Below are 23,848 nucleotides of genomic sequence, written 5' to 3'. Positions count from 1 at the left end.
AAAAAAAAAAAAAAAAAAAAAAAAAAAAAATACAAAGAGTAGCCGGGTGTGGTGGTGTGCACCTGTAATCCCAGCTACTCCAGAGGCTGAGGCAGGGGAATCACTTGAACCTTGAGGCAGAGGCTGCAGTGAGCTGAGAGCGCACCACTGCCCTCCAGCCTGGACGACAGAGCAACACTTTGCTGAAAAATCAATCAATCAATCAATCTATTTTATAATATCTTCCCTCAAGAGGCTATTAAATGAATATGAGGGAGAGAAGCATAAAAATAGCTCTGTGTCCCTGTAGTATGAGAATCAAATGTAGCGACCCTCAGGCTGTTTCACTTGGAGGTTTAGTATTTAACCCTCCCTAATTCATTCATTCATTCAAAAATGTGAGGAATACAAAAATTACTATGATACACGCAGTTCATGCCTTCAAATTGATCTCATAGTAAGTGTCTCATGATTCTATTGAGATTCAGATGCTGGACCCTTGGTGATCCTTCTGCTTCCCTTTGCAAGTTTAGTCAAATATAAATCCATTTGAAACAAAATAAAAATTCTGCTACGATACTCAAATCAAACATGGTCAGTGTTCACACTGCTGACAGTTGTTTTTTCCTTTTATTATTATTTTTGACTTATAATAATTGTACATATTTATGGGGTACAGTGTGTTACATGGTTTTACTTCATTGTCTTTTTTCTAAATGACAAAAAATGAAATAATTTAGATAGGCTTGTCTCATTTTCAACAAGCTAGCCTCCAATATCTTCCATCTGTCACAGTTTCTGTTTCTGGTTCCACTCATGGAAATAAAAACACTTCCTGAAAATCCTTTCCACAAAATTTTCTTCCTCAAAAGTTTTCAGTGAAGCAACATGGAAGGAGAATGAGGCATACTTGAGAACGGGACTTTCTTTTTGTTTTGGTTTGGTTTTTTGTTTGTTTGAGACAGAGTCTCTCTCTGCTGCCCAGGCTGGAGTGCAGTGGTGTGATCTCTGCTCACTGCAACCTCCAGCTCCCAGGTTCAAGTGATTATTGTGCCTTAGTCTCCCAAGTAGCTGGGATTACAGGCATGCGCCACCACGCCTAGCTAATTTTTGTGTTTTTTAGTATAGAAAGCATTTTACCATGTTGGCCAGGCTGGTCTCAAACTCCTGACCTCAAGGGATTTGCCCACCTCGGCCTCCCAAAGTGCTGGGATTAAAGTCATAAGCCACAGCGCCCAGAGAACAGGACATTTTTTAAAGAAACAGGAAGAAACAAAAGAAGGGAGGAAAGGATGAAGGGAGGAAGCCTGGCTTTTATATAGGCCTCAAGGGCCATCCTACAGAATTTCACTGAACATGAAGCGGTATATGATGAGATACATTATTTTGATGAACACCCTCAGAAGACAGGCTGACAGGGATTTTACTAGGCTGCACAGTAGAATGTAAAGTTTCTTTGTATATACTTCCACTGCTTGTATCCCTGTTTACTGCTGATGCACTCTGCTAGGTGGTTCTGTGCCTATTCCCACAACTAGATGGTAAACTCCAAGTTACATCTCACTCAGCCTCTTTCCACCATCCTTAGCCCTCTGCAAGGTCAAATAAAAAACATCTCCTTATAAGAAAAAAAAAGTTAAGTGAGGAGGACAATAACTGAGTAGGGTTTCAGTTACACACTGCTGGTCTTAATAATTATTTAGCTCTTCTGCACATGTGTTCAATAAAGTGTTATTTGATAAATAAAGGAAACAAAGATTTGGGAGGTAGGAAATGACACATTGACATGTTTATAAAAATTCAGGAGTTAGTTTTCATGGCAGCACTACTATAGGTAGAATTTTTCATTTTCTAAGACCTGTATTCAATTTCATATCCCACAAAGACCATATATTCTTACACTATACTATTATCCTTCATTATATAGCAAGTTGAAATTTGCATCTTTATTTATCAACTGCTTAAGCAAAGCTGAGCCACACTTTTCAAAGTGTCAAACATTTCAACTGTTTTCAAATGTTTGAGGTTTATAAAAACTAAATTATGTTTTGTCAAGCTTTTTTTAAGGTTATTAAATGCCAAGATTGAGAAGACAATGCCTGTTTCTGACTTATTATTTCTCTTCTCCCCTCCCTCTCAATCCACACTTACAGGCATACACGTACAAACACATTTGCATACACATACTTTAAAAACTACTTCATATTTCAGCACAAAAGCCCTCATTAAAAAAAAATTACCACTATAAAAAATGAATAACGAAATTTCAGAAACTTTAAAAACTAGTGAGGAAAATTACCTTTACTTCTAGCACCATAACATTTTAATAACAATGATACATTTTTATTCATGTAATTCTAAAATGTTATTAGACATTTTAGAACTATAAGATAACACCTTTTACATTAATAAAATTTCCCCAAAATAGTATTTTGTGTTTTTAATATAAAAGTTATACAACAAACCTGCACATTCTGTACATGTATCCCAGAACTTAAATTTTAAAAAAAGTTATACAGTCAAAAACACATATAAAATTGTCACAATAAAAACAATATTCACAGAAATAAGTTTAGCCAAATATAAATCCACTTGAAACAAAATAAAAATTATACCACAATATTCAAATCAAACAATCCAATATATTAATATACATTCAATTTGAGGAAAAATTCATTTTGCTTCACATCCCCTTTGAGTCTTTAGTTGTTTATTCGTGAATATAACTGCTTCTTAAGCAGTCTCTGCCCTAAAAATACATGTGTTTCAGAGACTAAGAGAACAACATGCAAAGAGACTCCTACTGTAGAAAGCTACTTTGCAGAAAATTTAAACCACGATGTGCTTAAAATGCCAGGATCTCAAAAGTTAAAACAGTGGTCCTCCACTCCTTTTCTCATTTCATGAGAGTTTAGATCAAAAAGATATCCCTGTTCTTTTACTGAAAGTTTACTGATGGCAAATCTAGAGTCTGAGTATGAAAGAAATGCCAAGTCTACAGTGCTTTCCTAATATAAAATTGTTTTATATTGGCTTCTTTTGTGAATGATTTCTTTTGTAAAACACTTCTCTTTATAAAATATAATAAGTATATCTTTGAAATATATACTATGAATAATGTTTAGCTCATCACTAAAAGTAATCTTTAAATAAAATCAAGTATAATATTGACTTCTGCATTTTTCAATATGGTTGTATCTTAATCAACTGAATTCTCAAAATTTGCCAAGTTTTTATTTTAATTAGTCAAGGATCTTTCTTTTGCATTTATTTGTTCTCTAACTTATTTTATCTTTTAAATGGAGTAACTCTGATAGAATTAAAATGGTAATTTTTGTCTATGTTATATTTCGCTCTCTAGAATATATTAAATGCTTGGTCTTTTGCGGTAACATAGAAAAAGTTGGTTTAAAATGAGATCTTACCTTCTGATTTGTTGTTCTTCCTCTTCAGCCATTTCTCTACTGTCTCTGCACTAACACTTTCAGATACAAATTCATCTAATACCTGGGGGTGAAGAGAAAGATATGCCTTCACTTTTTCATCTGTCAAACCTGTAAAAGAATTGAAAAGAATAAAATTCACCTATACAACTTCTTCACATAAATGAAATATGGTATAGTATCACAACACATTATGCTAAGACCCAGCAACCTCTCTTCTAATGGAGAGAGGGCTGGAAAGAGCAGGAAGGGGAAGTTATTGCTTAATAGGCACAGAGCTTCTACTGGGAGTGACAGCAAACTTTTGGAACTAGACAGGTGAATACTGCCCAACATGGGGAATATACATAATGCCACTAAATTATATGCTTAAAACAGCATATAAAATGGTTAAAACACCATTTTTCATATATGTGTGTGTGTGTATGTGTGTGTATGACCACAATAAAAAAGAATGTAGTTAGTTTAGCAATTTTAAACTACAGATATTACATCATGTTACACAGTTGTTTCTAACAATAAATTTCAGAGTTATATATGAACCAATGCCAAGAGCCAATGCTGTACATTAAGGCTTACAGAGTACTTATTTTTTCGGTATATAGTTACCATAGATTTAGTGGTCAAAGCAAGTGAAACTCTAGCAAGAGTAGTAAACAGGAAAATCTAGCACTGAAACATTATAGGTGCTAAAAAATGATTTAATACATAAATGAATAAATTTTTATCTTTTATTGCCTTACGACACAAATCCTTTCTTTTTCTCAAAGGCATTAAACCCAGTGGTATAACTAATGTTCAGTTCAGAATAATCTTGACATTTATTCATTAATATTCTGTGTATGTAGTCAGTTTCACTGAAATAGTTTTCATAGTCTAATGATAAACATAAGATTTACATATACATATGTAATGTATATGTAAATATTATGTAATGTATATGTAATAATGTATATTACATATACATTATATATAAGATTTTCAAACAAAGTATTTTCACATGCTTTCACATCTTACATATAAAGTATATGTTTTCAATCTGGTGCTTTGGGTTGGTATGTCATTTCATTAAACAACCCCAAACACAAACAGGCTTTGAATAATTATCCTTCAGTGACGGGAATTATTTTTACTACTGTATCTTTTCTGTGAATTATTTGAATAAACTACCTTTTTTAGGGATGGTTAGGTTTAAAAAAAAGGCAATGAAAAACTGCACTCTGAGAAAGAAAAGGAAAGGAAGCATATCTTTATGACTCCAGGGAGTAGGCTGTATGTTTTCCCAAACAGACAAAACAGAGAATTCATATGTGTTAATTAATTCTGCTGGGAACTAAAGTCACAACTGTTGGGATTCTGCAACAGAATGGTATAACTGAAAAGGAAAATGACTTATTTCAATGAAATTGGTAGTTAAATAGTCAATTTAAACACACACACACACACACAGAGCTGTATAAGACAAATGAAAGTAAGACCCCTGGCTATATTCACCTGCAAAAGGGCCCCAGTGGTGTAAAATTCAGTGTGAGAAATTCTATAAAATGCTAAATATAATTGACTCAATAAAGTAAGTACTCTCCTGACACAGCAAATTATAGTCCCTAGAAATAAAAGGTGCAGGTTACTACAGGAAGCTGATAGCATACTTGACCTTTGAGAAGACACATAATGCAAATTTCATGCTCTCCTTAGGTCCTCCATATTCAGTATTGACTCCTTCTTAAAATTTCTTTCTGCCACTCCCATGACACAAGGCTATAGAATTTTTATCCTAACTTTCTAATTGCTCTTGAATTCTGCTTTCTCTTCAACAATCCATAATGATGACACCAAAATCTAAATCAGGAATCTTAACATATTTTTAATCTCCAGTCTAGCTCTTTTCCCATCACCTCAAGCTCCATCTTAAGTCAAAACTACATGAGTTATCTCCTTCTCACTTCTTCCCAAAGAGATTGTAACTCTTGGTTTTCCTTTTCGTGTTACTATTACTCTACATTTTCCCAGAAACTGAGGCTGAAAAACATAGTAATAACTAATTCCTCCTTGTCATCTCATTTCATCTCAGTGCATTACCATATGAGTCACAGTTGCCAAATTACATGTCAGATAAAAGATGTGCATCCAAAATAAACAACAAAAGAAAAACACTCTTAAAACTCAACAATAAGAAAACAATCAACTCAACTGAAAAATGGGCCAAAGGCCACTTCAGTAAAGAAGACATAGATATGGCAATAAACATTTTAAAAGATGCTCATTTGTTCATCGTGAATTGAAGTTAAAACAAAAATGAGATTATATTACACATCTATTGGAATGGCTAAAATTAAAAAAAAAAACTGACAGTACCAATTGTTGGCATGGATGCAAAGCAACAAAAATTATCATTTAATCTTGATAAGGATGCAAAATGCTACAGTGACTTTGAAAGACTGTTTTACAGTTTCTTACAAAGCTAAATACAGTCTTTCTGTGTGACCCAAAAATCACACTAGTAAGCATTTACCCAATCGATATGAAGACTGATGTCCACACAAAAACCTGCATGTGAGTGTTTTTGGCAGCTTTACTCATAATCACCCAAATCTGGAAGCAATCAAGACATTCTTCAATACGCAAATGGATAAACAAACTGTGATACATCCATACGACTAGATATTTCCCTCTAAAAAGAAACGGGCTAACAAGCCATGAAGTAACATGGATGAGTCTTAAACACATATTGCTATGAGAAGAAAAGTCAGTCTAAAAAGGATACACATTATACAATTCCAACTATACAACATTGGAGAAAAGGCATAAGCTGTAGAGGTAGTAAAAAGATCAGTGACTACCAGGAGTTCAAGGGGAAAGGGCAAATTATGAATGGTAAAGTACAAGGGATCTTTTAGGATGACAAAACTATTCTGTAAGACACTATAATGATGAATACATGACACTATGCATTTGCCAAAAATCTGTAGAACTTTATAGCACAAAGAATAAACAACCATGTATGCAAATTTTTAAAAACTCACTTATAAGGTCAGGGCGTCTCAGGATGGAAAGCATAATGCAACAAAAGAATCTAAATGTATTACACACATATAAAACAACCTCCCTGAAGCCGGTGGCAGAGGATAAGGTGCTAACCTATATAACTTTGAAAATAAGTGGGGTCTGTGAGAATAAAATGCAAAATAAACTGTACATATGCACCACACTCTAGTTGGTAAAGTTGTTGTACCAAGAGGGTACAGTTTAACACTGGTCAGTTAAACAAATGAGTGGCAGATGGTGGGAACAAGATTTCTCAATGGTAGCATGGGATGTTACAGATAAACAAAAGGAAGAGTTCAGAATGATCCATGTGGTAATGAATTAGAGTTGGAGGTATCAGTGAACTCATGTATGACAATACAAATAAGAACGGTTACATATAGGTATACTAGTAGATACGTATATCTCGTAAATACGCACAAGTCTCACTTTGCTATGTTAGCGGAGAGGACCTAGAAGCAACAATATCCTGGTATAATTGCATATATATAGCACCTAGAGCTTGGTTGCTAGTACCAGTCTACAACAAAAGGAACCAAGACTCCATGAAGAAACAGCTAAATTTAGGGTAAGAACAGAAAATACATAAGCTTGGAGTAGCCAATGATTTAAAATTTGCTGCCAGTAAATCGCACAGACTATACAGATAACTATTCCGAAGTAATTGTGTATATTTGAGCGAGTATATTTTAAAATATATCATTCATACTAATAAACTACCTCCTTTCATCTACGTAACATTTTGCCAGAGTGCAAACAGATAAAACTAATTAAACTGACTTTCATCTTCATTTCATTTTTCAACAGCTGGCAGGAGTACTAATGAGGATGGGCTGGTTAAAAGTAATAAATGATAGAAGAGAAGCACATGGTTATTGATAGACTGAATGATCAGGGTAAGTTAGGAAGAGCTGATGAATTTCATTAATTTTCACAATGCAATTTGCAAGTGCCCATGGAAAATGTCATGAAGAATTACAATCTAAACAAAACCACACTGAAAAGCAGAGTGGTACATATAGCAGTTAGATTTAACACTGACCTGAAGATACGTAACAAAAGGCATAATAAAGACTGATGAATATTTTAGTACAGATAATTGCTTCTGTGGCTAACAGCCAGCAATCTGAGGGGTAGATAATAATTAACTTTATTTTCTTGCTGAGTAATTCCTTTAAAGAAATAGATAAACATCACATCAATATCTCTACTTCAACGTTTTGACATTGAGACACAGAGCAGTGATGAAAAGGACTGGCAACTTTGAGTTTCCATGCACAGTAATGCAAAATATCAGTAAAAAAATAATGTCAACAATGATACATTTTTGTATCTTTGTTGTTAAATATAGTAGCATTGAGGCTACTTTTCTCCTGTCTTCACAGAAATCTTACAAGCTTCTAATAATGTAACACATTATTATGCTACCCTTTTGGTTTTTGCTTTCTACAAGCCACAAATTCAACTCTTTTTCAGATGAAGATTTTGCATATGTACACATATGTATAAATATACATTTAAAACTTTTATCAAACCACACAAAAAATGTAATGGCCCTATGTACTCAACAGCCAGCTTCAACAATTACCAATTCATAGCCAATATTTTCCATCTCTACCACCTACTCTCCTCTCATATAATTTCAAAGCAAATCCAAGAAATTATTTTAATATATTAATACATTTCAATATGTATCTCCAAAAGATAAAACTATTCTAACCATAAATGCTACTATCACACCTAAAGAGACATTATTATTTTAATTCCATCAGAAATATCCAGGCTTTAAATCTCTTTTTTTTTTTTTTTTTAACAGCTTGTTGGTCTGAACTAGGACACAAGTAAATCAAGTAAATTCAACATGTTGCAGTAGTTTGGTATTTCATTTTTAAAATTATATTTAGGTCTCTCTGGTCCAATAATATTCCCCTCCATCTCTTACTTTCCCCCATTATAACTTATTTCTGAATAAAATAGGTTTTTAGTCCTATGGTTTACTTCAATCTGGATTTTTCTGACTTTATCCCTGCGGGGCTTAGCATGTTCCTCCGCTCTCTGCATTTCTTGAAAATTGACATTAGACCTCAAGGCCTGAAGAGATGTAGGTTCCATTTGGGGGTACAGGCAATTTGGCCAGTGTTACTGCACACTTCTGTCAGAAGATTTTTGTGAGATCAGCAGCATTAGAGGCTCCTGAGTGATAAATTCAGTAGGGCTTGACAATGGTGATGTTCCTCATTCTATCATGCCTTCTTCATTTGTTAGCTGAAATAATATGAAGAAAAACTTAGCTTCATCTACTATGTGGTTGTCCAGTGGGACAGTCCATCGAGATCAAACAAGACGAATGCTTAATTTGTTCCCCTCTGTTCACCAGTTTTGAAAATAATGAGTGGATACAGCAATGTTCCGCCATGGGTAAACAACTAAAAAATAATAGTATTACTATGAAACCACATATTTGAATAAATTTGATCTGTTCCTTACATTGTAACTATTACCCTTAACTGGTGCTCAAATTGTCCCATCTTGCAGCCAGGTGGAGGAGCCTCTTCAAGCAGGTTCAGTCACTCTGACAAGAACCCAGTAGATCTCAACAGCTTCCATCCTCTGCTAGTACGAGATATCTTAGGTTCCTCTTGTTCATTTTCTGCCCCAGCTATAGATTCATACATTTTTTTCTCAGGATCCCTAGTTCCTTTCAGTGAATAGAAGTATTCCAATTTCAGGAAAGTGGAACTAGATAACATAATCATTCATTGTTCTATCACACAACAAACATATCAAGTGGGTTTCTTTATCCTTTGAGATATATACCAGTACAAATATACATGTTATTATGGTTTTTTCTGTTTTTGTTTGAGACAGAGTCTCGCTGTGTCACCCAGGCTGGAGTGCAGTGGCACGATCTCAGCTCACTGCAAGCTCCACCTCTCAGGTTCATGCCATTCTCTTGCCTCAGCCTCCCGAGTAGCTGGGACTACAGGCGCCTGTAGTAGAGATGGGGTTTCACCGTCTTAACCAGGATGGTCTCGATCTCCTGACCTCATGATCCGCCTGCCTCGGCCTCCCAATGTGCTGGGATTACAGACGTGAGCCACCGTACCTGCCCACAATATTATGTTTTAAAGTCACTTGAAATATTCATCTCTCTGTGGCTATGTCACCAACTGAATGCAAATTAGGTTCATTTCTGATATATCTTTAAATGTGTCTTTATAACAATATATTATACTAATAGGCTAAAGTCTTTATTATTTCTGAAGTCTTATCACCTTAATGTCCATAAAATTATTTATTTTAAAAGTCACTTTCAAATCAGAGGTTAAAGAATTATTGCTTTACTCATTATAAGAAATAATGCTAAATTAGTAATCATAGGTACTAAAGGATCTCTTGTAAGAATTAGGCAAAAGCATTTTTCAGTATTAATTCTACCATTTTAATTGTGGAGAAAGATTCCAATTTTGTGTCCATATTAATTTTAAAAACCAGTCAAAAGCATATGGCAAGTATCCAGTATATCATTCCTCCTCTCCCACTATGCCTCTCCCCCATGACACCTGAGTTCTAGTTCCTGCAATTCCATATCACAGTGCTTTTACATGCCCTAAAACAGGTCTTCTTGACCTTAAAAGAATTATTTCCTGCCACATTAAGTATCTTATCTCGAGCCCTCTGTCCTTCCTCAATCACAGAAGGGAAAATATATTAAATTTCCATTATCTCACAGTAACTAAACTCAGCTAGGTTAGGGAAAACCTTAAAAAAAAATCTAAGGTATACGTAATCAATAATCTTTTATTTATTGTAATAATTCTCTCAATTTTGTAATTTCTTCTGTGTTTAGTCCAGATACAAACAATAAGTAAAATCATTTTCAGCTTCTTACAGTGTCAGTCCAACTGTAAGATAAATTTGGGGGAAAACACCACCATCTCATGCTGTTAATTACTGAACTATAATAGTCCAGTTATCAAAGAACAGCTTGAACTGTGAGGGGACTGAAATGCATGTCATATGAGGAGTGGGTGAATGAGTACAAATGTTTAGTTTGAAGAACACAAGATTCTTGACGGGCATTGCTGTTTAATCTGAATGTTATTTAAGTAAAACAGGTTAAGATATTTTTTGGTTTATTCATTTCTTGTTTTGTTTTTTTCCATCCATAAACCCAGGGGGCAAAACTAGGATTAATAATTGAGGAAGTCAGATAACAATTCGACTTCAGGCAGAATGTTTAGGAAACAAGGCTTATGTAACTGGAATGGGCTACATGAGCAGACAGTGCATCCTCCCACAATTGAAATGTTCAATGAAAGGAAAATCCAGTAACTCTCAGCGTGAGACGGTTTTGTATTTTCCAAGCACCAAAAGATAAGTGTACATATACATTTACGTTAAAAAATCTTATTAGTTTCAAAAGACAATTCCAAAACATATACCAGAATTAGTAAATTTTCTTTATATTCCTGTATAAATAATTCTAGCAACTTAATAACAAAATCTGCCAAGTTAAAACAAAACGTATCTTGTGTCATACCAAGCAGTGTTGTACCACCACAGTGCTCAACAGCAATGCTCTCGTTAACTTGTGTGTGTGTTCTCCCAAACTGCATACAGTTGTTCTAGGTTGAATGCATACGCATCTACGTAAAACCTTCCTTTATTTGTCCAAAAGCAAATGAAGGTCAGCAGATGTATAACTTTAAAATCAGGTAAGTTTGCTTTCAGAATCCCAAAATTCAACTTTATACACCTCCTTCTCTGTATTTACCGCTCATGCATCTATACTACAACTGTTTCACCTCCTTCCCCACCAAAAAGATAAAATAGCTAATAGCACTTGTTAATAACAGTTGGCCTACTTTCAATGCTCTCTGCATATAAGATACTATGTTATACACATTACACATACTAGCCCAGTTAAGCCTCAGAGAACTAAGCACGCAACTCACAGAAAATGTTCAAAATATTTACTTAATAAATGAATGATAATCCCCAAAATATACAACAGGAAAATGAAGCACAGAGAAGTTAAATAATCGTAGTAGTTCTCTATTGGCCACAGAAGCAATATTTAGGGTTGGAATGAAGATACAAGCCCAGGATGTCAGCTCTTAAGGCCAAATTGCGTTGTTTCTTCACACTTTCTCCTGTCTGAGCTTATTACACTTTAACAGGAGTGGTATTGGTCAGGGCTACCTCCAATTTGGAATTATATTTTACACATTTTACCTCAAATTATAAACTGAAAAATCTGACTGCTAATCTCAGGCTTTGTTTTTGTTTGTGTGTTTGTTTGTTTGTTTGTTTTTGAGAGTCTTGCCCTGTCGCCCAGCCTGGAGTGCAGTGGTGCGATCTCGGCTCACTGTAAGCTCCGCCTCCCAGGTTCACACCATTCTCCTGCCTCAGGCTCCAGAGTAGCTGGGACTACAGGTGCCCGCCACCACGACCGGCTAATTTTTTGTATTTTTAGTAGAGACGGGGTTTCACCATTCACAGGATGATCTTGCTCTCCTGACCTCGGGATCCGCCTGCCTCAGCCTCCCAAAGTGCTGAGATTACAGGTGTGAGCCACCGCGCCCGGCCTAATCTCAGGCTTTGATAAAGAGGAGGAAAGAAATCTCTGCAGCAGAAGCCCCCTGGAGTCACAAGACTAGTGCTGAAAATAAGTCTAATTGGAGGATGGAAAGGGAGCGGTCAGTAACAATGATGCCACTTAGCCCCATGCTTCTCTCATTTCATTCCTCCAGCTTGCCAAGCCCTTCCTTTCCTCTCCTCATCCACAGTCTTCACTGCTACCTGCCCTCAATCCCCTCCTCTCTTAGGGCTCAGTGAGACATTTAGTCAATTTAAAGGCAGTTTCACCTGAGCCACCTTCACTAGCCACACACTCTCCACTCACTGTACTATACTCTCATTGTACCCTCCTCCTCTTCCACTTCCAGACATTCATCACAAGCTGAAATCTCCTACTTATTAGTAGGAATTTATTAAACTTCAGCCTCTTCAGCTAGACTATAAACCCCATGATCTGTCTCATTCTCTACATGGCACAGTGCCTGGCTCTGGGCAGAAAAAGGGTTAACACAGCAGACTGGACAGAGCACTCCTACTTTGAAAGGCTGCTTGCAAGGTCAGCCCTTGGCTGGCATCAAGGACTTTGGCTCTGGGGGTGTTCCCAGTCAACAGTTAACTGAAGACCAGGCCACTATGCCTAGACTGTTTGTGCAAACAATATGGGTTCATGCTGAACACCTGCGTTCCTTCTGGGAGTCTGGAAGTTTAGAACACACCAGGCAGAGGGTGTGTACATGACCAACCCCCAACAAGAAAACTGGGAATTGAGTCTCTAACATGCTTCCCTGGTAGGTAACACTAGACAAACATTGTCAGAAGTCACTGCTGGAGGAACGAAGGTGTCCTCGGAAGGCTGTGCCAGGTCTCTCCTGGATTTCACCCAGTGCACCCCTTCCTTTTGTGGATTGTCCTTTGTACCTTCGGCTCTCATCAAGTACAGCCTTGAGTACAACTACATGCCCAGTCCTGTGAGTACCTCCAGCAAATCACCAAACTGAGGGGTAATTCTGAGGACCCTAAACACAGAGACTATCATCAATTGAATTAATTAATTAGCAATTCTTTGTCTTGTATGATTTCACAGAAGACTAAGAAGGGAGTGGTATAGGTTTGTTTGCTGAAAACTGCCCAGTTCACAAGATCACAGACAGACCCACCAGGAATCCCAAATCCTACAGCAAGTGCCCGAGCAAAAGACCTCTCCTCTCATAGCGTGCTGTACCTACTTAAATTCCCATTCCTGCCCAAGCCTAGATGAGATTTTCTTTCTCTTACTTCTATCTTCACTTTCCTTTTTTCATCTAAATCGTTTAAATACGTAATATGTCACCCTTTACATAAAACTTCATGAACATAACCATTTATATAGCAATTCTTTCTAACCACTTACTGATTAAGGGATAGATAGGCTCTAAATTTCTTTTCTTTTTTTTTTTTTTTTTTTTTGCGTGGTTGGGGGGAGCTTTTTTTTTTAAAGGCAAAGTCATTTATATGGAATGAATGGAGGTTATCCAGGTGACAGATGTAAACAAATTTTCACTATCATCAAAATAACTTTAAAGTTTTGATAGAAACAAAGAGATGCTGCTTTTGGTTAATTCCATAGACTAGTACTGATACCATTTTAACCAAGAAGGAAAATAGGAAGCAAACTAAAAGCAAATGCCTTATAATAATTATCCTTGTCCCCACATATGTCACCTGAAATAATTTCTTTCTATCCAAGTACATTCCACTGAAAGAGAATTGGCGTATGACCTAGAAAGCAGTTCTCTAATGAACCTTGGTTTAATATACTGCCAGTATTCTGACCTACATAATTGATTACCTATTTCACGTGAATTAACAGCCTAAGGGGTGCCTTAGCTGCAGAGAAGGTATTGTTTCCCACATTCATAATTTGCATTTATCAGAAGATAAATTTCATACTGCTGTATTTCTAAACCAAAGTGAAATTAATTACTTGCTTTCTCTCCTAAGGACATAAATGAAAGTTGCTTTGAACTCAGAAAGTCAACTACAAATTTGAGCTGCTCAAAGTGATAACATACGGATGTGATAGAACTATTAGGAATAAGCTTAAACCCACCAAAATGTACCCTTTCTGTGACTCAGAAAACCAATCTCCACAGTGAAGTCTCAAATGAAGACAAGACATTCAGGCACAGGTTAGGCCATATAAAGGATTCAGTGCTCCCATCCCTTCAGCATAAATATAGTTCCAGATCTACAGTAACTCGGTGGGGGCCTGGGGTTCTGAGTCACCAGATGCTCAAATATAGGCTATTTTCCTTAAGAAAGTCACTTAAATGTCTTGAGCAATACCTTGTAAGCATAGGCAACCAAAGTAAACATGGACAAATGGAATCACATCAAGTTAACAAGCTTCTGCCCAGCAAAGGATACAATCAACAAAGTGAAGCGACAACCCATGGAATGGAAGAAAATATTTGCAAACTATCACTCTGAGAAGGGATGAATAACCAGAATTTATAAAGGACTCAAACAACTCTATAGGAAAACACTCTAATAATCCAATCAAACAATGGCCAAAAGATTTGAATAGACATTTCTCAAAAGAAGACATACAAATGGCAAACAGGCATATGAAAAGATGCTCAAAATTACTGATCATCAATGAAATGTAAATGAAAACTAAAATATCATACCACCCCAGTTTAAAATGACTTATATTCGGCCAGGCGCGGTGGCTCACACCTGTAATTCCAGCACTTTGGAAGGCTGGATCACGAGGATCATGAGGATCATGAGGTCAGGAGATTGAGACCAGCCTGACCAACATGGTGAAACCCCGTCTCTACTAAACTACAAAAAATTACCAGGGCATGGTGGTGTGCGCCTGTAGTCCCAGCTACTCTGGAGGAAACTGAGGCAGGGGAATCACTTAAACCCAGGAGGCGGAGGTTGCAGTGAGCCGAGATCACGCCACTGCACTCTAGCCTGGGAGACAGAGTGAGATTCCATCTCAAAAAAAAAAAAAAAAAAACCTTATATTCAAAAGACAAGCAATAGCAAATGCCGGTGAGGATGTGGAGAAAAGGGAACCTTTGTACACTGTAGAGTGAATGTAAATTAGTACAACCACTATGGAGAACAGTTTGGAGATCTCTCAAAAAACTAAAAATTGAGCCACCATATCATCCAGCAATCCCACTGTTGGGTATATACCCAAAAGAAAGGAAATCAGTATATCGAAGAGATATCTGAACTCCTATGTTTGTTGCAGCATTGTTTACAATAATAGCTGAGGTTTGGAAGCAACGTAAGTGTCCATCAACAGATGAATGGATAAAGAAAATGTGGCACATACACACAATGGAGTACTATTCAGCCTCGAAAAGGAAGGAGATCCTGTCTTTTGCAACAACATGGATGGAACTGGAGATGATTATGTTGAGTAAAATAAGCCAGGCACAGAAAGACAAACATCGCATGTTCTCATTTATTTGTGGGATCTAAAAATTTAAATAATTGAACTCATGGACATAGTGAGTAAAAGGATTACCAGAGAGGTTAGGAAGGGTAGTATGGGGGTGGGAGGAGGCAGGGATGGTTAATGGGCACCAAAAAAATGAACAAGTGAATAAGAACTACTGTTTGATACCACAATAGGGTGACTATAGTCAATAATAACTTACCTGTACATTTTAAAATAAAGAATGTAATTGGAGTATTTGTAACTCAAAGGATAAAAGCTTGCAGGGATGGATACCCCATTCTCCATGATGTGCTTATTTCACATTGCATGCCTGCATCAAAATATCTCATGTCCCTCATACCTATTATATACACCTACTATGTACCCAAAAATTAGAAAAAATAATTTTAAAAAAAGGAAGTCACTTAACCCTGTAAGCCTCACTGTCCTCATAAACAAAAGATGGGCCCAATAACAGTACCTCCTCCATAGGGTTATAACCCACGCAAACATCTGAGCACATACTAAGTGACTGGTGACAGTCAATTCAATAACATCTATCTTCATCAAAACAGTAGCACCGTTATATCAAGAAATATGAGATTAAGATTGTGAGAGAAATGCCTTCCTGTTAGAAAAGACCATGCTACTCTGTTTTAGATACAGTGATGATAAAATCTCTATTTACCTATATTTAAGAATATTTCATCTAGGTGTGTCTCAGAATCATTAATGGTTTAGATACATCCATGATGCTTATACTGAGAAGTATCAAATCCAAAAACTGTCTAGCTAGCCATCATATTAACTGGAATGTGTACCCAAACTCTAACCTCAAAGACACCGAGACAGCCTAAAGTGAGAGCTTCCAGGCAGAACCCACAGACATGGGTGCCCAAGGCTGGATCCAGCCATTTTGCTACAGGGAACAAGTCAGAGGAATGTGAAGTCAAAGACAAGTACAGTTGACATTTGAACAACAGAGGTTTGAATTGCACTGGTCCTATCTGCCGATTTTTTCAGTAATTATACTGGAAAAAATTTTGGAGATTTTCAACAATGTGAAAAAACTTGCAGACAAACTGCATAGCCTAGAAATACTGAAAATTTTAATAAAAAAATAGGTATGTCATAAATGCATGAAATATTTGTGGAGACCATATGTGTTAATAAACTTATGTTACTGATAAGGCTTTTCTGTCAACATTCAGCCATTTGTAGTTAAGTTTTTAGGGAGTGAAAAGTTATATGCAGGACTGAGCTGGGACGTCAGTACCTCTAATCCCTGCATTGTTCAAGGGTCAACTGCATAAAACAACACTCCACAGACTGCTGGCGGCTAAGACCAGCTTAAGGGAAATATTCAAGCTTGAGAGATGAGCGTTCATGAAACAGTCAATGAATCAAAACAGGGGTATAAACAGGAAAAGAATAAGGGGCCAAGGGTTTGGTGAAAGTCATGTAAGGAAGTCCAGGGCTTCTGCCTTAAAGACAGCTGGGAGGGACACAGTTCCCTTCTTTGTATTGTGACATAGTTCAAATGGTTCTTGAGATGTGCTAGCTAATTTGGATTAAAGGGAACAACAGTCACTAACTTTGAAGGTAACAGACATGTTATTACATTATATGATAACATTAACCAAATGACGAAGACCCAGCTCTGTCACCTGAAAGGGAAAGTGAATTCTCAAGTGCTGGACAATAGCCATGAAATACAAATAAGCCTAATGCTAAGTAAATTCTGCACCTCGGCCACAATGCACGCCATGAGCCTGTGGACAAACGTATCAGCTACGAAAGGTCAAGTAGAACCTTGCCTGGGAGTCTAGAATCACTTTCCACATTTGAAATAAGAATTAAAAATCTATGACTGTCTACTGAGATTTTCAGTGAAGCCTTGATAAATCTTAAAGAAAAAAAAAAAAATTCTGAGCCGGGTGCAGTGGCTCATGCCTGCAATCTCAGCACTTTGGGAGGCTGAGGCGGGTTGATCACCTGAGGTCAGGAGTTCGAGACCAGCCTGGCCAACATGGCAAAACCCTTTCTCTACTAAAAATACAAAAATTAGCCAGGCATAGTGGCATAGGCCTGTCATTCCAGCTACTTGGGAGGCTGAGACAGGAGAATTGCTTCAACCCAGGAGTCAGAGGTTGCAGTGAGTCGAGATCGTGCCACTGCACTCCAGCCTGAGTGACAGAGCAAAACTCCATGTCAAAATATATATATATATCTCTGATAAATGCTCCCACAGAAATAAACCTTACAGTACCCACTGTTTTAAGAGAGATTAAAATACATTAAAGAAGAAAGACAAGAAAATACGTTTCTGGTAGTATAATTTAATCTTGTGGGAAAGAAACAAAAAATGGAGAAAAGAGAGACCAAAGAAAGAGACTTATATACAGATTCTTAATTAATAACCTTTATGATCACAGTTTCAACTGGGATTTGAAGAAAGCAAGAAGAATAACAACCATAATTTTTTATGGCCATTTAGTAAAATACTGTTTAAAATGAACATTATCATTTATTTAAAGACTTTAAAAATGATACCCTAAAAGTGAATGTCATATGTTAGGCATTCTATAAACTATTCCTTTCCACTTATGAAAATATGTTTTTTGAAAATCATGATATTCATATACAGATTTGAAAACAAAGAAAAATCAAAGAAATATATAGGATTCTCAAAAATAAGCCGTCATATTTTTCTTTTTGCCTAGCAAACATACCTCTCTAAAAAGTTTGATTCATCAATTCACCCAAAATTGCTTTTTTTAGACTTCCTCTATAAAAGGATACTACTATTTATATTTCCCCAGTGCAATGTAATTTATTTAAAAATACTGTGAAGTCTGACTATGAGTCAGGCATTATATTGTGTTTGAGGATGAATACGGGAACTCAAAAAATGAAGACAAATAAAGATGAACAGTTAGATGGATAACCATGCTGCAAGGTTGATAAGGGTACAATTAACAGAAACATGAAGTATAGCTGACTTGATTAATTCTAAGTGCTGAGATTCTTTCTACTCAGTAATTGTTTACTGAGTGCCTACTATGAATCAGGCATATCTTGATATGCCATATATAACAAACAATACGCCTAACCTATGGAGTTTTAAAATTCTCTTTAATACCCGCTAAGCCTAGCCAACAGAAACTGGTGACAAATTATAGATAATGAAGCAGTGGGATATGTCAAAAGTGACTCCAAAGTTTCTAGCTTAGGTAGGTGACCAGGCAGTGATGCTAGAACACGATTGAAAATATAGAGGGCGTGAAGGATTCATGGAAAAGAAAATTGTTTTGGTTTGGGATCTGCTTAAATGTAGCTTCCCATAGGATGGCTATATGGTTACTTCTAATAAGAAGTAGGAAATAAACATGCACAGCTGAAAAGAAGAAAATAGGGGCTAAGAGGGATATACGTGGAAGTCATCCATTTTGGTAACAGCTGAAGATTTACAAATAGATTAGATTTCCCAGGAATACTGAATTGTATCCTATGTGGCAAAGAAAAAGTGAATTCTCATCTTTGTCCTATATTATTGGTTTAAATCATAAAAGAAAATTATATACTGTCTCATTAGAAATATTTTAAGTCATTCTAGAATAATTTGAAACATGTATGAGAATTTTTTTCAACAAGATTATACAGTAAGTCCATTAATAAATCCCTTCTTTATTCAAATAATCAAGATTCAAAACCACCAATATAGTATCGTACAGGATAACCTTTTGTGGTAGGCAGAATTTGAAGACAGTCCCCGATATGGATTGGTTCTGTGTCCCCACCCAAATCTCATCTTGAATTGTAGCTCCCATAATTCCCACATGTTGCGGGAGGGACCCGTTGGGAGATAACTGAATCTTGGGGCCAGTTTCCCCAATACTGTTCTTGTGATAGGGACTATGTCTTACAAGATGTGATGGATTTATAGGGGATTTCTGCTTTCGCTTCTTGTTCATTCTCTCTTGCCACCACCATGTAAGAAGTGCCTTTCACCTTCCGCTATGATTGTGAGGCCTCCCCAGACATGTGAAACTGAGAGTCCATTAAGCCTCTTTTTCTTCCCAGTCTCATGTATGTCTTTATCGGCAGCATGAAAACGAACTAATACAGTCCCCAAGACTTTTCCCTGATATCCACACTCTGCATAATCTCCAGGACTGTGAGGATGTATTTTGCTTCCACAATAGGACATGTTATGCTGCAGGTTGGTCCTAAAATAGGAAGATTATCCAACTGGGCCTGGCCTAAGCAAATGAGTCCTTTAAGAGCAGATAGCTTTCTCCTGTTGGTGGCAGAAGTTCATGATTCAAAAGCACAAGGAAGATTTGAAGATTAATTGCTTGGTTGAAGATGGAGAGCCATATGCTAAGAAATGCAGCCAACACCTAGAAGCTAAAGAGACCTCAAGCTGACAGCCAGTAAGAAAAAGGGACCTTCAGTCCTACAACCACAAGAAACTAAATTCTGCCAATGACAAGAATCAGTTTGGGACTGGAGCTTTCCCCAGAGCCTCCAGATGAGAAGTAAGCAAGGCCAACACCTTTATTTCAGTCTTGTGATATTCTGAGCAAATAAAATAGCTACACAGGATCTACAGAACTGTGAGCCAATAAATGGGTGGTGTTTTAAGTCACTAAATTCGTGGTAATTTGTTATGAGACAACAGAAAACTAATAAACCTTTACAAATTGAATTACTTTTATTATTAATCCAGTTAAGTAAAAAGAAACATATTTTCCAAACTATGTCACCCTTAACCAGTTAAGCAAAAACAGTAACTGCTGACAGTTGTCAAGTTGTAAACAATACTTTGTTTAGTGTAAGCACAAACCCAGGGGAGAATAGCTATGCTTTTGTAAATCTCATGTTGAATTGTGGCCCCAAGTGTTAGAGGTGGGGCCTGGTGAGAGGTGACTGGATTACAGGGGTAGTGTCTAATGGGTTAGCACCATCCCCTAGTGCAGTCTCGTGATAGAGTTCTCATGAGATCTGGTTGTTTAATAAAAGTGTGTAGCGCCGGCTGGGCGCGTTGGCTCACGCCTGTAACCCCAGCACTCTGGGAGGCCGAGGCAGGCAGATCACGAGGTCAGGAGATCGAGACCATTCTGGCTAACACAGTGAAACCCTGTCTCTACTAAAAATACAAAAAATTAGCCAGACATGGTGGCATACACCTGTAGTCCCAGCTACTCAGGAGGCTGAGGCAGAAGAATCACTTGAACCCACGCAGCGGAGGTTTCAGTTAGCTGAGATCACGCCACTGCACTCCAGCCTGGGTGACAAGGCAAGACTCTATCTCAAAAAATAAAAATAAAAATAAATAAAAATAAATGTGTAGCAAAGTGTGTAGCAGTACCTCCTACGCTCTTTCTCCTGCTGCCACGTGAAGACATGTGAAGACACAGAAAGCCATGCTTCCTATGCACACTCCAGAACTGTGAGTCAATTAAACCTCTTTTCTTCATAAATGACCCAGTCTCAGATAGTTCTTTACAGCAGCGTGGGAATAGACTAATACAATAAGCATCCAGTTCAATGCAAAACTTGATTAAAATCATGTAAGCCAAAAGAATCACAAATACACCATGAGAAAAGGGAAATAATAACAAAAACATAACATTTGTTGCTATAGAAGGGGTTGCACAACATTTTTTTCTGGCCTAACAAATTAATGTGTTTTGAGTGTTTTAAGATGTAAGTCTTAACTGTAAACTGAAATAACCAAAATTGTTGCAGATTGTCAACATACACTTATTAGTTTATTCAAAAAAACTACCTCATATTTTTAAAAAATCTAAAGAACTACAGAGCTATCAAATTTTAGCAATTTTTTAAATAGTTGCCAAATTGTAACCATTATTTATCAAATTCTGGTAGAGAAATAAGATAAAGTTTTTTAAATCATTAAATTTGAATTTCAGAAAATACATGTTGGCCAGGTGTGGTAGCTCATGCCTATAATCCTAATACTTAGGGAGGCCGAGGCAGGAGGATCACTTGAGCACAGGAGTTCAAGATCCATCTGTGCAACACAGCAAGAAATGAAAATAAAAGAAAATACACCTGTGGTTCCAGCTACTCAGGAGGCTGAGGTGGGAGGATCACTTGAGTCTGGGGTGTCGAGGCTACAGTAAGCCATGATCATGCCACTTCACTCCAGCCTGGGTGACACAGTGAGACCCTGTCTCAATAATAATAACAATAATAATAATAATAATAATAATAAAAACCAACTAATATTTCTGGGCAAAAAAAAAAGGGTTCTAATAAAAGTTAACCAAATCAGTCCTTGGCAAGTCAATTAGAGAAATGTATTTGAGAAAAAATACTAACAGTGCATTTACATTGCTATATAAACTGATATTTACAATGTCTCTTAAAACAGAGAGAGAAAAGGATTCATATTACCATGGAGGGAAAACTATGTGCAACTCTTCTTTCAGTAAGTTAAATGAAAATAAAAGCCCTGTTTTGATTTCCAGAAGGATCATTTTTAAAAATCGAAAACCTATCATACATGAAAACAGTATATTCAAGACTATAATTTTGAAAAAATATTTATTTGCCCTCTTTCTCCAAAGTTTGACCTTCTCTGTTGCTCAAAAAGTCTTCATCCAAATAACTGAAAGCTTTGAGCCTGTCTGTAAATACATATGACTAACTGTCCCTCTGTTCTGTAGGTTGCCTATACATTTTAGTACCTTCCCTGTTTGCAGGAACAGAGCAAGTAAACTCAGTAGAAAATCGAAAGAGAAACTGATAGGTCCATTTAGGAGAAGTAAGGTTAAACTGTCTGTGACTTGTAATGTTGAAAGGGCTTTTAATACTTATGAATAATAAGATCTCAATTTCTCTAAAACATTATGCTGATAACTGATGAATGAAATTAGGTCAATAATCACCAATATCAACTCACAGAAGATTCACCATATTAACTTCAAGTCTATATTTAATCTCCCTAAATCCCTCCTCCAACATAGAAAGTTTTATGAAGTATTAAGATTAGATTTCACAAATCATGTATAGAGTCACTTCCATTACTTTTCAATGCTTCTGTATAGTGTTTCAAAATTCTAATGTTAGAAATTTAAATGATTTAAATATTATAACGTAATTTAATTATATTCAGATAAAAAGACTGCCAAAAAATCTATTTCTTAATCTAACTGCATTTTAAAAAAATAAAATAAAAAGCACAGACATGATCTATCTCTTTAAGGCTACTGTCTGGAAAAGCAACTATCACCTCTCGAAAGCATCTTCCTTGGGAGCAGAACTAAATGATTAGACCAGCATGACCATCATTAGTTTACTAGATACACTATATCTATGTATTATTTTAATAATTAAGACAATTATAATGTTAAAATAGTTCAAAAGATATAAGCCAAATTTATATTTAAAGGGTATAATTCATATTATGTATAAAATAGAATACAGCCTATTATTAAATCTACATACCTGAAGAAAAGTAATGAATTAGACTTAAGTCAACACAAAAGGTCTCAATTTTCCAACTATTTTACATGAAAACACAGACACTAGTATTAGCTCAAGATAATTTTCAGATGAATATTTAAACTATAACTTAAGACAAAGATGAAAAAATCTAGAAAATATCAAAAGAAAGTCCTAACCATTAAAAACAGCACCTAACAATTCTTCAAGACATATTTGATTCTTTTGTTTAGCATCTACAGTCCCTAGTTTTACCACTTTCTTCTCACCTATGCTACAATCTGAGTCACAATTCTGTTTTCCAAGTTTCCTTGACATTGCACTTCTTGCTCCTCTACTGCCCTGTACTGACCATGTTATAGTAGGTTAGCAGGGAGATGGTTCTCTTATCTACTAGACCTAAAGATCCGTGAGGACAGGAGAATTGTCACAGTCAGATCCTACCTGGCCTGGCACGTAGTAAAGTTTAAATTATAAGTTCTCAGCTGGGAGAATCTTTAGTCCCCCAAGAGACATCTGGCAATGTCTGCTGACATCATGGGTTTTGGTTGTCATAAGTGGAAGGGGGTACCACTGACACCTAGTGACGTCTAGTGGGTCGAAGCCAGTGAGACTGCCCAATATCCTATGGTGCACAGGAAAGTCTCCTACAGCAAATAATTATCCACAGAAAGCATCAACAGTGCTCATGTTGAGAAACCCTGTTTTCAACAAGTGTATGCTCATATAATGTGGACTTTACGAAGACAACAAAACTGTATAAAATACTGCAATCGGAATAATTTCAGTACTTATTATAAAAGTATGGCACATAAATTAAATATCCCACAATCAAATATAGGGAAAAAAAGAAAGAAGACGGGAGGGGAGGGAAGGGGAGGGG

At 36.5% G+C, this 23,848-nt stretch overlaps 1 protein-coding gene across 7 annotated transcripts in view; it reads right to left on the bottom strand.

Annotated features, from left to right (window-relative positions):
- Positions 1 to 23,848, bottom strand: part of PDE10A (phosphodiesterase 10A) — a 702,663-nt gene that overhangs the window by 227,742 nt on the left and 451,073 nt on the right. For 6 of the 7 annotated variants that reach the window (XM_017869545.1, XM_017869546.1, XM_017869550.1 and 3 more), the window contains one exon: positions 3,405 to 3,533. In XM_017869545.1, coding sequence (XP_017725034.1) covers positions 3,405 to 3,533 — 129 coding nt within the window. Of the gene's footprint in view, positions 1 to 3,404; positions 3,534 to 23,848 lie in introns of those variants that run through there. The other variant, XM_017869551.1, reaches the window with a different exon arrangement.

This window comes from Rhinopithecus bieti, unplaced genomic scaffold (genome assembly GCF_001698545.2).
Source record: "Rhinopithecus bieti isolate Rb0 unplaced genomic scaffold, ASM169854v2 scaffold_3948, whole genome shotgun sequence".
NCBI lineage: Eukaryota > Metazoa > Chordata > Mammalia > Primates > Cercopithecidae > Rhinopithecus > Rhinopithecus bieti.
This window is presented reverse-complemented; position numbering and strand designations above follow the sequence as displayed.